Genomic DNA, 16,683 nt, shown 5'->3' on the forward strand with positions numbered 1-16,683 from the left:
TGTTAAGATCTTTGTGTCAGGCTGCAGCAGCAAGTACAACTGATTCGGTTTCTCTAAGCTGGAAATTACTCAGAATCATTACGCAGGGTGATGTTTAACCTGTAGTCAAAATAAAACCAAATTTAAAAGAAACGCACAAGCACCGACGTGAAAGGTACAGTAACATTTAATAGCATCTCGGAAGACAACACTGGTTATAAACTTGCTTTTTGGCAGGAAAACAAAATGCACTTGGTCCGGGTTGCAAAAAAGCCAACTCAAAGAGGAAAGATAAGACAGCTGGAGCATCAGCTGTTCTGGAGCAGCCCTGAGCCATTAATGCTCGCGAGGGAGCCCTGGCACCGCATAGCAGTGGAGGGCAGACGGAGCAGCACAGGTCACTTCTAGGCCTATCCATCCCCCCGGGCAGCCTGCCGAGTGACACCAGCCTTCGCCCCCAGCCTTCTCCGTGGTGGGTGGTCAGACCCCAGCTTTGTGCAGTATTTTTGCATTAAATTAGAACAAACAAAAAAAATCAACTTACTTGCCATAATCTCTGCAGTTGAGATGAAAAAAAAAAAAAGAGGAAGTGAGGCAGCAGGATTTACAATTTTAACAGCAACTGGGAGAAGTGGGAAGTAACATGCAATCCTAAGCCCTTCCCTCCTGAAGCAGAAACTCTCCCTGCAGAGGAGAGGGCTGACGGACGGCTGCACTTCACACAGCCCCAGAGGCTTTGCTGTTTACAGAGGCACTGGAAGCTGCGGTGTGAGCCAGGCCCAGCTTTGTTCAAAGGCCATGCGCAGCGAGCATCAGACTTTCTTTGGATCCCTCTGAAATGATTATCAGGGTTAGGCAGGAGGGAATTGTAGGCAGCTGCAATGAGTAGTTTTGGTCATGGGTTTCCCTATGCTGGGATACAGGTCACGGTGCCAGGACAGTGCTGACAACCTGGAAGTGAAGGTGGTCGGAGATGAGGGTGCTCAGGAATGCAGGTAGAGTCCAGGACGGGAGGGGAGCCTGGGGCTCAGGCCAGCTTCAGGAACTCCTGCAGGGTGTTTTGCTCCACTGCTTCCACAAAGAGCTCGTAATCCTGCAGGGAAAAGCCACACGGTCACTCACAAGGCAAGAGTGGGTGATATGCTCCCACCAGTCAGGCAGCATAGGGTCCCCTGAGCACACAGCACAAACTGGTTCACAGCACAGGTGACAGTCACAGAGAGGATGACAGGGCAAAGCGGGGACAGCCCCACACAGTGCAACCCCCCCTGCCCATTGTCAGCCAGAGTCCCCCTGCCCGGGTCCTGCTTTTCACAAGCCAGTGCGCTCCAAACGCCCGTTAACCCTGGCAGCACCTTGTCCACGCACCTCAGAAACGCCTTCTGAAAGGCATCCTGACACCATTTATAGCAAAACCAAGGGGATGGGATTATTGCCCACCACCCAGCCTCCACGGTGCTTATTCCCAGTGCAGAGCACAAGCCTTACCCCACAGTAGTGATCTCCGTTGACAATCTGGGGTGGGATGGCTTTGGGGTTGCCTGCCTTTGCCCTCATCTCCTCCCGGAGAGCGTTGTCCTGGGAGATATCCACCAGCTCGTACTTGATGTTTTTCCCATCGAGGATTCTGGTTACTTCACTCTGTTGGGATTTGATCTGGAACCCGGGCGGGAAAGGCAGGTTATGGGGAGCTGGAGAGGAGCCCAAAGGGCGGGCACGCACCCCAGCCACACTCAGCGCAGTGCTCATGGAGCAACGGGCCACAGTCCAGACCCCACCTGGCCACGGGGCTCGGTCCTGGGGGGAGACGGGACACACCCAGCACGGCGGGATGGATTCGGGGGAAGAAGGGGATGGTGCAGCGTTAGCAGGGGAGGGGACACCTGAGATGGGGTAGGGGGGGGGAGGCTTCGCAGCTCCACGGTGGAGAGCCGCCCACCCCAGGGAAGAGGGGGTTGCCCAGACCTGCCCTGCCGGAGCCCCCGCCGGCCCCTCACCTCCCGGGATCCGGTCACCGAGGTGCTGTAGACCTTGAGGGTGCTCATGCTGCGATCGCGGCCGCTCCCTGCGCTCAGCCCGGCGGAGGGAGGCTCGGAGGGAGGGAACGGGCGGCCCCGCCGCCGCCCGGCATGTGACTGCGAGGACCAATGGGACCGGCGGGCCCGGGCATGCGGCCTCGGCGGGGCCCGGCCCCGGCACCCCCCCGCCAGCCTTCCCCGGTACGGAGCCGGTTCGCACGAGTGGAGCAGAGCGGCTTTATTTTATACTCAAAATACTCAGTACAAACAAACGGGTGAGACAAAGGCCGGCATGAACACACCGCAGGCAAGGCGACGGGAGGGACACGCTGAGCGAGGGGACCGGGTGGCAACGCGGTGCCACCCACCCCTCTTTGGGTTGCTCTGTAAGGAAAGGCCCGAGGTTCCCCCTGCACGGAGAGCAGTAGTCACACGCAGCAGATGGGGTCACCATCTTAGCCAGACGGGTCCAGTTTTGCAGGAGGATGACACAGGGATGTTTCTCTTCCCGAGCTGGGCAGCGCAGCTGCTGGGACAGGGCCAGGCGCGAGGCTCCAAGCGTCGGCCGAGATGGGGTTTCAGCCACGATCCCGTTTCACAGCCAGCTCTGCAGGGGCAGAGGGCAAATGCATCCCCCGCACAGCACCTGGGAACTAGATCTTGCACCCCAAAGAGAATACAGACGGTGCTAAACAGTGCCCTGTTAACCTGCGGGAGAGAGCCACTGTCACAGCTGGTGCTGCTCTGCACCCCAGTGCTTAGAGAGCTCCCAGCAGCCAGGACAAATGACTTCAAGAAATAGCCTTGGCCCACATTTAGCTCAGTACATGGCATCAGCAGCCTGGGAACAGAAACAGCCAGAAGTGTCCTATACTAGATGCGGCAAGAACAGAGCACAGAGCTGGCCGCCCAGCAGATGCTGCTGCACTCTCTCCTCGTGCTGTGCAGGGGGTAGCTCAGGACAGCAAACTAAACTGTTGCCACCATCACCCATGGTGGCCAAACACTAAGAACGAAACAGATTTGGTCTTAAAATTTAACACAGAGGAATAACAAAAGCACTTCTAAATCTAGGGCTCATAGCCGCAACGTGAACCAAGAGCAACCAAACAGACAGAAGTTTCAGCAGTATTTCCTCCCCCCCATTATACTACCAACTTATCTTGCCCTTAACTCAAGCTGAAAACCAAAAAGGTTCCACCCTCAGCACCACAGCACTGTCATAAGCAAGCACTCAGTACCAGGACAAGTTGCCACTAACGTTAGAGGGTTGTGACAAAGTGAACCGCATCCCATGCTGATTTATTTAGAAATCCCATTACTTAGCAGAGAAGCAGGGAGCTCCCAGAGAACAAGGAGCAGGTCTACAACAAAGCCCGAGTGGTCACTGCCTTGCAGACATCAGGGAGAGCTCGGATCCAGCTATACCATCATCCTGCCATGTTAGGACCAGAACAGCTTTCTCCCTAGCAAGCAGAGTGCCAAGCAGCGGTGTCATCCCGCTGGCCTGCAGCGGGTTCCCTCAGGGGTGCAGAGGCTCTCTGTGGCTCTGGCAGGGGCTACACACATTCGAGGCTCCCCAGAACTGTTTGCGATGGCTCTAAAGGCTGCTACAAGAAACAGCAGTTCCTCACCCTGCCAGCAGATGCATTAGGCATGAAGCAGCATAGGGACAGGAGGTTTCTCTAGCACATTAAGGCACTTCAGCATCAATCCACTTCCTCTGCAGTCTGAATCATACCCACACTCAGAGTGCTATTTCAGGAGGGATAAAAAGCTTAAGGCTTCTGGGGTAACAATGCCCAGGGGGAGTGCTTTCAGAGTCTTCCTTTAGTGTTGCTTTATTCCCCAACTCTTTTGGCGACTGAAAGGGTCTGGTTGCATTTACCTGAGCAAAGTGGGTCCTGCTCTGTGAACACAGCCATCCAAGACAGAACTGTGCACACAGGATCTGAGGTGCCTGTAGCACCTTGATGTAATTAGCACCAGTATAACTGGCACACCTGCTCACCTATGAAGTCCACAAATATTCCCTGAACACTCTGATAATCCTCTGGTCTTACTAGTCACACAGGATCTGCACAGAGAATTTATCAGAAAGACCAGGGCATATATTTCCTTTTAGTGATCATTTTAACTGTCACATTTGCATGTTCAGCATTTGACATGCCTGGAAGGCAATTCAGAATTCATCTCCCAGCATCAGAGACCACACCAGCTCCAGCAAACACAGCATAAACACATTCCACAAGATCAAAGCTACTGCAAAGCCCAACACCGAAGCCCTGAACGATTCCAGTTAGCCAGTCAGCAGCCAAACACTTCTGGCAACAAACCCCGATTTCTCAGGGATTGGTTAAGTCACACATCTTGTACCCGAACAAAGGGATGGTAAAGTGCTGAATAGGTTTTGGGTTGTAGGAGCGCTAGACTCCTGAGGTTTTCAAGTCTTCATTTCCTGTCTTACTTTGGGGAGTGTTCTTTACTGGGTGATGCAGTTATCTCCCATGTCCTGAGCATATCTGTCAGATATTGCCGTCCTTAAGTCCTCCACCTCTTTGTGAAGCTGTTTCACCTCCACCAGTTTCTTTGCAAGTCCATCAGGGCTCAGCAAGTCGTCCTTCTCCTTAGCAGAGTACTGCACAACTGTGGGGTCAGAGAAGGGAGTTACCTTGCATGCAATTCTGACCCAGGATCACAGACATTTGCAAGTGAGCCAGAAAAACCAAAGCACATTTGCAAAAGAGGTACCACTTAACATTTAGTTATTACAGCATGCACCTTTAGAGCTAGCTAACCACGGAAGGAAGGTTCAGAATCCCAGAAAGATGAGAACCTTCCATGCTACATTATGTGTGAGTTAAAGTCTACTGCAGCACAGGAACTGAAGGCTTTGCTCTGCCATCGCTCCACATACTTACAGCGAATGCCCAGGAGCAGAGAGAGGTTGGGATCCTTGCCCTGAGCCCTGTGAGTGACGATGCTGTAGACAGACTGCAAATCTTGCAGACAACTGGCCAGCTCGCTGTGCAACTCCTGGGCGAGGTGGGCTGTCTCAGCAGGCAGTGGCTGGGTGGTTAGCTCTGCCTGCCGGAGTCGTTCCTGAAGAGTCAGGTTCTTCTCAATGAGATCCTGGTTCTGCACCGAAAGCTGAGCAAACGGACACAGCAGATTAGTGGTCACTCAGTATAGAACTAGCACACTTTAAGAAACTTGACACAACTGCTCGATAATGATGGGAGCACTGAGGACAGGAGCAGCAGGCTTACATCAAACCCTCCAGACTCTCGCCAGATAAGCGAGTGTCAGTCCTACAGGGTGTGAGCATTTAGCTTTCCTGGATCAGACAGGAATCATAGAATGGTTTGGCTTGGGAGGGACCTTAAAGATCATCTAGTTCCAACCCCACTGCCATGGGCAGGGACACCTCCCACCAGCCCAGGTTACTCCAAGCCCTGTCCAACCTGGCCTTGAACGCCTCCAGGTATGGGGCAGCCACAGCTTCTCTGGGCAACCTGGGCCAGTTTCTCCACCCTCACAGTGAAGAATTTCTTCCTGATATCTCATCTAAATCTACCCTTTTTCAGTTTAAAACTGTTTCCCCTCATCCTGTTGCTACAATCCCTGATCAAGAGTCCCTCCCCACCTTTCCTGTAGCCCCTTTAGGGACTGGAAGGGGCTCTAAGGTCTCCCCGGAGCCTTCACTTCTCCAGGCAGAACCAGGAAGCACCCCCTGACACTACGCTGCCCCTGCCGAGGCATGATACAACGTAAGCTTCCAGAAGACTGTGCACCACCCGCTCACGCCAACACTGGCCATCCCTTCCCTCAAAGGCTGCTGTTGTGCTCGGCTTCCTTTAGGCTTGAGAGTGGGACTCCAGCCCTGCAGTCGAGTTTGGACTCCAGCTCTCTGCCTTGCTGCCCCCAGCTGGCAAGCTCAGTGTCCTCCACCACAACCCGCAGCCCCAGCTGAAGTTCCCAGGGCAGAAACTGCCTTTCTCCTCCTGCTTTTGAACAGAGAAGAGGTCCTTTCAGAGCAACTGACAGGGCAACCGACTATCAGGAAGCAGGAGAGGTTGTGCTTCTCTCTGCAAATTAAAGGTCTTGCTAAAAGACAATCCATTGTTCTGCTATGCTCGGGCACTTTAAACACTCTCGCTCTGACCTCTTTCACAGCAGTCCGGAGCTGCTGCAGTGCATTTTCTTTTCTCATGGCCTCCTCTTTCAGAGCTTGGCTTGTCCCCTCTTCCTGGGCCACCTGTTCTTCCAGGTTCTGGAACAGACCATGGAAAGTAGTAAGTCTAACTCACTTCACAGCAGATTCTCAATTCTAGGTCCCTCTGCAGTCACCTCTCACCTTTACTTGCAAGGACAACTGCTCTATCTTCTTCTGCTGTTTGTCCACAATCTGAAATCAAAAGCAGAGGCATCAGAACTGGCCACACAGACTCAGTAATACTTCCAGGATTTCTCCTTCAGTAGGACAGCATCCACTCTCCTTCTCATTCCTGTCCACTTACAGCTTTAATCACTACTTCTGTTAGTAGTGGACTTAGATTCCCTGATGAAAGGCACCTGATAAAAACCACCATTAGAATTATCAGCTAAAACCAGATGGGAGAAGTTGCATTCTTGTGGTTTTCCTCTCCCCTCTTCTGCATTCTGCAACTTCTCGCCAGTGTTACTGTAGGAGCGCATAGTTATTGCGTCAAGAACAGCTTTTAACACCCCTCAGTTTGGAATTCCAGGAACTGCTGCTTCAGTGCAATTGTGGCTGTCTATGACTGCAAAAGTCCCTGATTTCATTTTAGTGCCTGGTGTGAGTCAGTGGAAGGAAAAATGTGTGATTCCCAGTTGGGACAGCTTGTTACCTTCCTGAGGCAGTCGCATTCTTTCTTCAAAGAGTCATTTTCTATTTTCTGTCTCTCCCCATCCTGGGCCGGGGGTCCTCTCTCTGCATTCTTTACACACTGCTGCACCTTGTCCTGCAAGCTGAAATTAGGAGAACACCATGGGAAAGCCAGCTTTATTTAGGGTGTTTCCCTCACTAAACAATATGAGGAGGCAAATGGTTATTTTCATATCAGATCTCAGTATTGCCCTGTTTGCAACCCAGCTCGCAAACAGCAAGGACTGAAGGAGGGATTCTCTCTCCCTGGACACAGCCCTACCCATGATATTAGCACATTTGCAGAGACGCAACGATTGCAGATTACATAGGTCCATTTTGCAAGGATTTACAGTTGAGAGCAATAAACCTGAGGACAGAGACAAGCCTAGGTGACAAAACAGGGGCCCCCATTCTTTCAGCCATCTGGTTCTGCTCCCACCCGCCACTGTTGGCACACAGAATTTGAACACTCTGTTTTGGCGAGCACTCACATAATCATCACAAATCCATGGCAACCTGGTTCTGACAGGTGGGACAGTGGCTGTGCCGAATCATCACTGTTCTTGTGCAGCAATTACTTCAGTGCTATGATGAAGGTTACTCTAGTCCTCCCAATTTTTACCTGCGCACAGTGGAAAGAAGCTCCAGCTCCTTGTGTTTTTGGGTTTCTAGCTGCATCTCTTGCTCCCTGAAAGCAGCCCGGACATCTCCAAGCTCTGTTTCCAGTGCCAGCACTGTTTCCTGCATAGCAGTACTCTTCAGTTCAGACTCCTTCAGCTGCAACAAAGACCATCACAAGACTCTAGAGGCCTCCCAGAGGTTTCACCACACACACCATGTTTCAACTACATTCGCAAGGCAGATTTTTTACCACCTATGCAGCAATTCTCAGCTATAGCTTAGAACATTCCTCCTCCAAAAAGGCCAGACCACAACTTTACTTGGGCAGCCGCACAAAGAATTATCTGCAGCTGTAGAAAAGTTATCTGAGCAAGTATGTGAAGAGCTATCATCACAAATCAGAGAAAGTTTTACCTTCTGACTCTGTTTCTGGTGGTCCTCAAGGGTTGGTAGATCAGCCAGGTACCGTTCCAGTGTCTCGATTCTCTGCTGTCTCTCTCTGTTTTGTTCAGATTCCTTCTGGCATTTCTTTTTAAGGTTATTAATGTGTTTGTCTCTTCCCTTTACCTACACAGACAGTTATATACAAGTTTAGTTTACATAATTTCTTATCCATTCTTCAGTCCTCTGTAAGCACACTCATTTACCTTTTTGTACAGCACTCAACACCAAAATACAATATCTCCCTAAAATCAACAGCATTTCTGCTCACTTAGCTAAAGACAGCCTGCTTCTCTGGGTAAAAGAGGAGGTACTGAAATACTTTTAGCTGCAGGAGGAAGGGCTTTTGCTTATAAACCAAAGTACTCTACAAGGAGATCAGAAAATACCTGCAATAACACACTGCCACAGTAGGCTTCCATCTAGACACTACACTGACTTTTGGCTTCTCAAAGAAAAAACACCTTTCTATCTCTAGAGCAATGGGATCGTACCCTTTCTTCCTGTTTCTTTAACTCCTCTGCATGTTTCTGCACAGTTTCTTTCAGTGACTCCCGGATCAGCTTTGCATCCACCTCTGCAGCAGCCAGTTTTCTCTCCAATTCAATCTTTTCCTTACTGAGCGATTCAGTCTTCTCTGTGAACTGTGCTCGAAGAAACATATTCTCCCGCTGCAGCTCCTGCAAACAGAGACAGCCTGTGAATTTGGTTAGTTACAAACCGGCACTAAGAAGCTGCGCTGTCTCAGAGCTGTGTTCTCAGCCCTCCTGATTCCCAAACATCATTCAGCCCATCTTATATACTGCAATATCTGAAATAGCATTTGTCAGTGCTGTCAGGCGTTTGCATCACTAGCACAGCTTCTAAACAAACAGTAGTACTTTCAGGGCTTGAGATCTCAGAGATGACAGGTAATTGGGATGCCATACAAAGGCTAATTTTCCTGAGTAGGAGGGATATGCAGAGTAAACACCTAATGAGAAGTGGTATGACCACTGGATTCAATAAATTTCTTACTGACACCCTGTTGCACCAAATTACCTGCATTCTCAACATGTAGGCATCGCCATAGGGTGCTGGACAGCCAAGCAGGGCACTGTGAACCTGCAGTTCACTTTCCCGGACCTTCTGCTCCAACTGGGATATGTGTTGTCTTTGTCTGTAAAAAAAAACACACTGTTCTCAAACATACAGTAGAGAGCAATAAAACATGAACAGTGACACCACAACTCTAGTGCTCCATACAGTGACATGCAGAACAAAAAGACAACTCCAACTCACAAATGAACTGCAGAGAAATAATCTGAAAGATACCCATTTCAACTTTTTTTTTTTTTTTTTTTACAATTGGTATTAACTTTTATTCCCTCCCTTCCCTTCAAAGCCTCCTGCCCCAGCAATCATTATACATTAAACACACAAGCCTTGCGTGCTTTGGAGGATCCAACTCTGCTGCTGAGCTTATGAGTAAAATGAACAGGCAAAGGACTCAGAGTGACCAAGCAGAAAAAAGTATTACAGTCCAGTTACCTGCTGAAGGTAGTTTTCATTAGCACTTACTTTTTCAAAAGGGCTTATGGACCACTAGCATTAGGTATGAGAAACGTTGTTTGCCAGCCCAAACTCACAAAGAACAAATTTAAAATTAAGATCTCAAAGAGCTCCCAGAAAGTCCTCAAGCAAAAAGGCACAACATTCCAGATAATTATGATGTGAACAGAAATCTTTATTCCTTATAAAAGGACAGAAAACCGTAATGAAAATTGATTTAATTGAACCCTTCAGGATTCAGGGGAGGAAAGCTCATGAAAAAAAATAGGCTGTTCTCAAAGGTCATTACATTGTTCTTTGAAAAAAAAAAAAAATAAAAAAAAAAACACCAACCACCAAAACTCAGTCAGGTAAAAGGGACTCAGATATGAGCTTTCCTTGGTACTTTCAAAACCCTCCCTTTCCAAAAGGAAATGCACTGTAGTCCTTAAGCCACATGTCGGTAGCAAACTCTCACCTGTCAATGAGAAGCTCTTTCTCTTTAAGTAGGTTTTCATTGGAGTTCAGGATATTGATCCACTGAGCTGGATCAGGTGTAGGCAGGGAAGGAGAATACATCGAGGGATGGTGACAAGCTCCTCCATTTTGTAACTGAAAGAGGAGACAAAATGAGGAGGGAGAGGTTTGTGCTCCACAGAGGTAATTGCAACATTGCTAGAGCTATTTTGCACGCTGTGTGCTCATCTGCATGCCAGGACATAGCTATTTCAGTCTCCCTCGATGTCCAAGAACAAGTAACTTTGCCCAAGCACAACTGGAGATTAACAAATAATTTTAGATCACTGTGCTAGCTCACGGGAAACAATTTGTCTCCATTAGGGTGCAGCTGGTGGGAGGTGATAAACAAACGGTTTCCATCTAATAAACTGCAGTTAGTTTTATGCATCTTTAAAAAAAAAAGTCCATTTCCTAATGCTAGATACAGAATACAATTATTCTAGAAACTGTTAAGAACTTCCTGACATGCTTTTTCTTTGCAGTTTCTAGCAGACGGGATATTTCACCTTTTGATCTGAAGCGCTGCACAGTGCTGTAACTTAATACAGGGCTACTCTACATAAGCAGCACGTGAAATGATACCTGTGACACCACACGTAAAAACAGATCATTAAGAGGCTTTCAGTGTAAGACAGGGAGAAGCATGAGACATTTCCCCTCTTGCTTCCTAAGTCTGGAACAACGATTCACGACTAAAGAGACAGGAAGGGTTTCAAACTCATACATTCACACAAGCAGCTGCCTACCTGCATTTGCTCTACTTGCAATCGCACTTTGTCCAGCTGTTGTTTCCAAGCACTGAGCTCGCAGACCCTCTCGTGTGGATGTACTGTGCAGGTTTCCTGCATCCATGCTCGAGATGAAGGAGTTACAGATTTTGAAAAGAAATTGTTGGCCTGGAGTCCTGTTGGCATCAGTCTGCTCCCACTCGGCCACGTTCCATCCTGGGGCTCACAGATTCCATTAGCCCCTGCCACTTGCTTACTCTCTGGCAGCACCTTATAATGGTCCTTTCCTGCCTCAGCTGCCCCAGAGTTTGGATTGAACTTCTGGAACCTGTGGAGAGGGTCAGTGCACAAACTATCCAGAAAGAGAGACTGGTTAAGGGTGCGCTCAATGGCAGGGGTGTCAAACTTCCAAGTATCTTCTGTTCTCATGTGATCAGAAACAGGATGCCAGGATTGCTCAAAACCATTTTCCCCTGAAGTCCCATAGAGACGCAAGAGATCCCTGGGTGGCACCTGAGAAGGCTTCCCGGCATTGAAATCTCTGAGCCCTGAGTGTTCAGAAGCAGATCCTGGCATAGCAGTTTTTGAAGTACTCTGTGAACAGCTCTGGTCTCCTGCAGTGCACAGTTTGGAGGGTGAGGCACCCAATGTAGAAGGCATAACATGGGCTGTTGGGATGGTCACTTGGGTTTTGATGGGCTGGAATGATGAACCGTTACTGGAATTGCAAAAGTCTAGGGAGAGAAGAAGAGTGATGCTCTAATTACAACCCTGAAAATATTTTGACATGAACAGACATTCCTCTGCTGAGATTTCTGAAAGAAGTTTAAACCCCCATTGTTTTCCCCCTGAACGTGTCCTCCTAAGCAGCAGCAGTAGCAAGACTAAGGCACATCTATGTTCCCTTTCACTACAAGCTTCAGGAGCCTGCTGACATTTTCCTACCACCGTAAACCACGGGGAGAATCCAAGTTTAGTTCAGTACACATTTTTAATTCCTTGTTTTTAAGCTACTCTAGTACAAACTAAAAATCAGTAAGCTTATCTTTCTATACGTTTAAAAATCAAGTTCTTTAAATTGAATAAAAAGGCTGAAACTTACTCAGCTGAACACTGAGACCTTGATTCTGTTCTGCCCGTCCCACAGCTCAGCGACTCTGAACTGTAACCAAAGCTAACTGGAGCCTTCACTAAGCCCATGATGAGCTTCAAACATAGCTGAACACTAGATCACCAAGCAGTTGACCTTCGAACTCCTCCAGGACATTGCAGCAAAAGAGCTTTTCCTAGAGGCGAGAGCAATGGCTCTTGCCTTATTGCCACAGGAAATGAGATAAGAGTTCAGTGCACGCACCCCAACGTGAGCCCGTCCTGTCAGATGGGCACCAAACCTGGCTACATGGAAATACAGGGTTATTCTTAGCAACTCTCAGATTTCAATACAGCAACAGCAAGAGCTGAGAAAGGCAAACAGCAAAGTGCCTGTTCCCAACTCCTCGTCTCGATACATTGTGTATCACAGTAATGCCAGGTTTCTCCCACATACACAAACTTGTTTTCTTGGTGGGTTTGGCTGAAGGCCCATCCCCACATGATGGTTCTTTAACCCACCCTCAGGAGTGCAAGGTCACCCTTCCTTCCACCTGTTTGTAACCTCAAAGTGTGTTACAAGAAGGAATAAAAGGTTACAATTTGAATATGATTGAAACCAGATTCTGCAAAGACCATAAAACTGCAGGAAAACTATCACAATAAAGGCACAACACCCTCTCCTCAAAAATGAATGGGACGGGGAGAAAATCTCTTAGACATTACTTGGCTGTTCCTAGGATCTCCAGAGAACAGCATGCTACCAAGCAGTCGCAAGCACGTTCACCTTGGCAAACAGAAGAGACAGTACCATTTCCTTTTACAGCCCCTAAATTTACACCCCAGTATCACTATCAGGAACTCAAGTTCTCTGACCAGCACGCCACGTGCAGATGCTGCAATCGGTTCCTTGAGTGTGCTAAGGGTTGTCACAACAACATGTTGAATAACATAGTGACCTGAGAAACAGTGTGCTTCAGCCAGCTGTCAGTGCCGCAATTCAGCCTCAGCTCTTACAAACAAGACTAAAACATTACAAGCATTCAGAAGGGCAATTTCCGAGAGGGACATCATTATCTCCCCCACCCTCAGTGTGCAACTGGATGTTTCATTATCCCAAGAGAGGCCAGATGGCACATTTAAACATGTGCTCTAGTAATATTTCCAGCAATATTTCCACAAGCCAGGCTTTCTAAAAAGCCTTCATTTCAACTAACACATTTTTAAGATCTATGGCTCATTCAAAAGGCTCAGGGCAGCTTGTGAAACGCATGAATGTGTGAAGCGAAAGAAGAATCAGAGAACCAATAGTGGTTTATGTCACTTTCATGGATGAAGATGAAAATACAGGTGGAAAGGATTGCTGGGACGAGCAATTTCACAGAACGTGCCTCAGCTGAGGACAAGGCTGCAGCATTCTTCAGTGAGAAGCACACAGCTCTAACACTGGAGAGACTCAGGCACAAATGCACTCTCATCTGAAATCTCTAGAGGCACCTAGAAATTATTTCATAAAAAAAAAAAAATAAAAATCACACAACAGACTTGCTGATAAGTCACTTGTTGGTCATTATGAACCAGCAAATCACCAAGCTGGATCTTCTAGTCAGTTAAAAATGCTTAATACATTTAGAAGATGACCAAATTAACTTAGAGAAACAGCAAGTCCCTTAATCACTTGTTTATATTTCAGGCAGCACATCTGTGTACTGAGACACTGGTTTTGAAATAGTCTCCAAACATTGTTACAGGCTCTGCTCTTCCCTAAGTTTTACATTCTAGGGTTCAGTAATATGGGGCTATTTAATGCTTCTTGGTCTTCTAAGAAAACAAAGGTTTTGGCTGTTACTGCATGATCCCGTGCTAGCCATCACCTTCTGTGCTGTTTGAGCAGGAGGTCCCAATGCCCCCATCCCCGCTGTCGGCCACACTTGAACAGCGACTGACACGGCTCTGGAACTTCACAGACAACATAGGTGTTTTCCAGTCAGTCTCCAAGAAATTACTCTTCTGACTGGTGCTGGGATCTGGAGAGAAAAAGCCAGGGATATTTATGTTTTAGTCAGACTGAAAAGCCTTTTAACACATCTAATTAAGCCACATCTAATTACCTGTGCTACCAAATCCAAACTGATCCTTGCTTGACTCCCCATATTGTTGCTAAAGAAATTTTTTTTTTGCAAAAGGAAATGGCATCAAGTACAAGGAAGTCAAATAATATCAATCTTGTTGTGGAAATCAGAATGCAAAATCAGTAAATTATATTCCCATTGATAAGTCTGGTGATATTACACCCAGCTGATGCTCTCTACTGCAGCAGCAATACTGGCACACAGCAATGCTGGTAAAGACACATTTTTGCATTAACTGTTAAAAATTCTTCCCAGTTTATCAGTTATCGCTCGAGAGACAGGTTCTTTATCAAATGATTCTCTACCCTTGCAAAATGCAGTTGTTTTATTTTGCAGGAGTAAGATTTTTTCTTTTTTTTTAATAAAAAGCTTTTGTTAAAGAACTCTTCTCAGAGCCATATGTCCCCTCAGAGAAACTGAAACAGGATCTGACAGCAGAAGGGCTTTAAAGAAAGGACTGTCCTTACCTGGTGGATTGTTCTGCTGGAGCCTCAGCTCTGGATGTTTCTCAAGAGCAGCCATCTTATCTATCCAGTGAACTACAGGGCAATAAATAAAAATCATATTTTAAATCAGCATAAACCAAACCCTGCTCCCACTAACCAAGCAAAGGGTACGCACAGATCAGCTACTTTTCCTTCAGAGTAACACAGTATTTCGTATTTAATTAGCATCTCCTCCCTAGGGTCTCTCTGTTTCATTCCCACAGCAACAGAGACAATACTTAAAAACCCCTTGCAGTTACTGTAGGTTTTCTTCATGCCTGAGAAATGAGAAGAGTTCATGTTTGCAACATTCTCCAGGTATACAGCAGTTCGGCAGCGCCTTTCAACTGGGGCATGTGTTATCCCCATCGTAGTTATTTATAGAGCATCAGTCACCATGGTACCTACACGCCAGCTTTATGTCTATAGAAACTAAAAATTTCCCTTTAAAAGTCTTAACTCTAAACCAGTTCATTTCTGCCCTCTGTAGAGGTCACTGAGCAACTACATGCAGAAATACAGTCATTCAAAACTTAGCATTGCTGTTCCATAAATGGCAATCATTATCTAGGCAGAGCTTTGGTTTAATTTATCTGCTTATCTGAGTACTTCAGGCAGTGAATTTCCTGCCTCTGATGATGCAAGTATAATTTACAACTCTCGGGCTTCACTGTAGAAATTCAAGGCCGCTCTCCTCTCCACCAGTCAAATACCAAATCCTTGATTATCAACTCTTACAGATTTTTGATTAACTGATTCAAAGAGCTCATGGGAACCATTAATTCTTAGAAAACATATATATACAGATTTTACAATATAGGATAGACATTGGGAATGCAGTAGGATAGCTAATAAACAGAAGTAGCATTTCACTCATACAGCAAAGAAATAAAACACTTCTAGCTAAACAGTGCTTATAACGATTAATTTAGGTTTGTTTCAGAAATTCCTGAGTTTAAATCTCAGTCTCCAGCACTACAGACAGACAGTTATAACAGGGAAATCCCAGCACAATCTCTTGAAATAAAAAAAGACAAAGCAACCAAAGCATTCCCACCTCACTCAGCACCACAAACACACACCACAGAGAACACCCACACACACAGCACAAACCACCCCCTTTCCAGCAGCGGGCACAGAGCAGACCCCGCAGAGGGGGCGAGAAGGAACATGTGCAAAATAAGGAAAAACGAAAGAGAAAGAGGGAGGGGAGTGGTGGGTCACGAAGAGGGGGGGGGGGGGGGGGGAGCAGCGCTTCACCCGATGGAGGGGGGAGAGCTTGGTGGGTAGGTGGAGTAACATGAAGCCTGCGTGCGGGGGGCAGCCCTTCGGCCCCTGGAAGGGGATGGGGAAAAGAGTGATTCGGGTGGGGAAGGCGGTTGACCTCGGAGGTGAGGGGAGGCCCCACCGCCTGCAAGGCGCAGCCTGACCCCGAGGGGCCGGTCCCTGAGGGGAAGAGCCGGGGGGCGGATTGTCCCTGAGGAGAAGGGCAGGGGAGCCGGTCCCTGAGGGGAAGGCGGGAGCCAGGCAGCCCGGGACAGAGGAGGAGGGATGGTTTCACCGAGGGGGGAAGCACAGGAGGAGCCCGTAAGGCCCAGCAGCGGGACCGCTCCCCGGCAGGCCCGACCCCCTCACCTGGCTCCGCCGCCCCGCTGGCGCTGCCCCGCGCGCCGCGACCGTTACAGCCGCGAGGGGGGAGTGGCAGAGGAAAAGGGGCGGAGCCCCCTCGCTCTTTCCCTGCCCCGCAGCCTATCGGACGCGCCTGCCCCGCCCACACCCCTCTCTCATTGGCTTACCGGAACGCTGATTCCCACCCCTCAGCTTCGACGGTTTCTGGAGGAGGAAAATTGTCCTTAGCCGCCAGCCGTAGGGCGGGGCTTGAGAGAGCGGCACCAGCCTTTGCCCTGCGCATGCGCAGTGGCGGCGGAAGTCAGGCCGGACAGTGTGTGAGGGAGGGCTGGCGCAGGCTCCGCCTCGGGCCGTACGGGGCAGCGGGGCCCAGTCCCACCGTTGCCCCCACATTCCCTCACCGCACAGGCTCCACCGCCCCTTCAGGGCCTCTCCGGCCGGCCCAGGCCGTCAGGCTCCCCGGGGCTGCCCCCAGCTTTGCCCACTCGGCTGGAAAAGTCAGCGCTGCCCTGGGCGCCGGCGGCGGAGAGGCCATGGCTCTGGGCACTTCGTTATACTCGGCCACGTCAGGGCTTCTCATGTGCGGTGTGGGGTCACCTTCCTTCCCCGGGCAGGGCCAGC

At 48.7% G+C, this 16,683-nt stretch overlaps 2 protein-coding genes across 3 annotated transcripts; both read right to left on the reverse strand.

Annotated features, from left to right (window-relative positions):
• Positions 1-148: 148 nt before the first annotated feature.
• Positions 149-2,158, reverse strand: SH3BGRL3 (SH3 domain binding glutamate rich protein like 3). The gene is given in 4 exon segments (XM_082494249.1): positions 149-1,072; positions 1,468-1,635; positions 1,977-2,083; positions 2,086-2,158. Coding segments are annotated over 4 exon segments (405 nt in total). The 5' UTR covers positions 2,150-2,158; the 3' UTR covers positions 149-1,006.
• A 62-nt stretch (positions 2,159-2,220) lies between these two features.
• CEP85 (centrosomal protein 85) lies at positions 2,221-16,109 on the reverse strand. 2 transcript variants are annotated; one of them, XM_082494230.1, is made up of 14 exons: positions 16,069-16,109; positions 14,416-14,487; positions 13,691-13,843; positions 10,746-11,461; positions 9,959-10,092; positions 8,992-9,109; positions 8,445-8,630; positions 7,924-8,076; positions 7,511-7,665; positions 6,869-6,989; positions 6,355-6,405; positions 6,163-6,270; positions 4,919-5,147; positions 2,221-4,643 (listed from the first exon to the last, which is right to left on the reverse strand). In XM_082494230.1, exons 2-14 carry the CDS (start codon positions 14,468-14,470, stop codon positions 4,480-4,482), a joined length of 2,343 nt encoding a protein of 780 aa, XP_082350356.1. In that variant the 5' UTR covers positions 14,471-14,487; positions 16,069-16,109; the 3' UTR covers positions 2,221-4,479. The 2 variants fall into 2 exon arrangements, with proteins under 2 accessions (XP_082350356.1, XP_082350355.1); XM_082494229.1 differs by lacking the exons at positions 13,691-13,843; positions 14,416-14,487; positions 16,069-16,109 and adding an exon at positions 11,830-12,019.
• Positions 16,110-16,683: the final 574 nt, after the last annotated feature.

This window comes from Vanellus vanellus, assembly GCF_965231255.1.
Source record: "Vanellus vanellus genome assembly, chromosome: 22".
NCBI classification, from domain to species: Eukaryota; Metazoa; Chordata; class Aves; order Charadriiformes; family Charadriidae; genus Vanellus; species Vanellus vanellus.

Excerpts from the sequence above, each read along its gene's own strand:
- CEP85 (XM_082494230.1), bottom strand. The coding sequence starts at position 14,470 with ATGGCTGCTCTTGAGAAACATCCAGAGCTGAGGCTCCAGCAGAACAAT. Across the intron at positions 6,990-7,510 it reads CTTCTTTCCACTGTGCGCAG|CTTGCAGGACAAGGTGCAGC; the intron begins GTAAAAATTGGG and ends TCCTAATTTCAG. Across the intron at positions 5,148-6,162 it reads TCCGGACTGCTGTGAAAGAG|CTTTCGGTGCAGAACCAGGA; the intron begins GTCAGAGCGAGA and ends CCGTTTGCTCAG.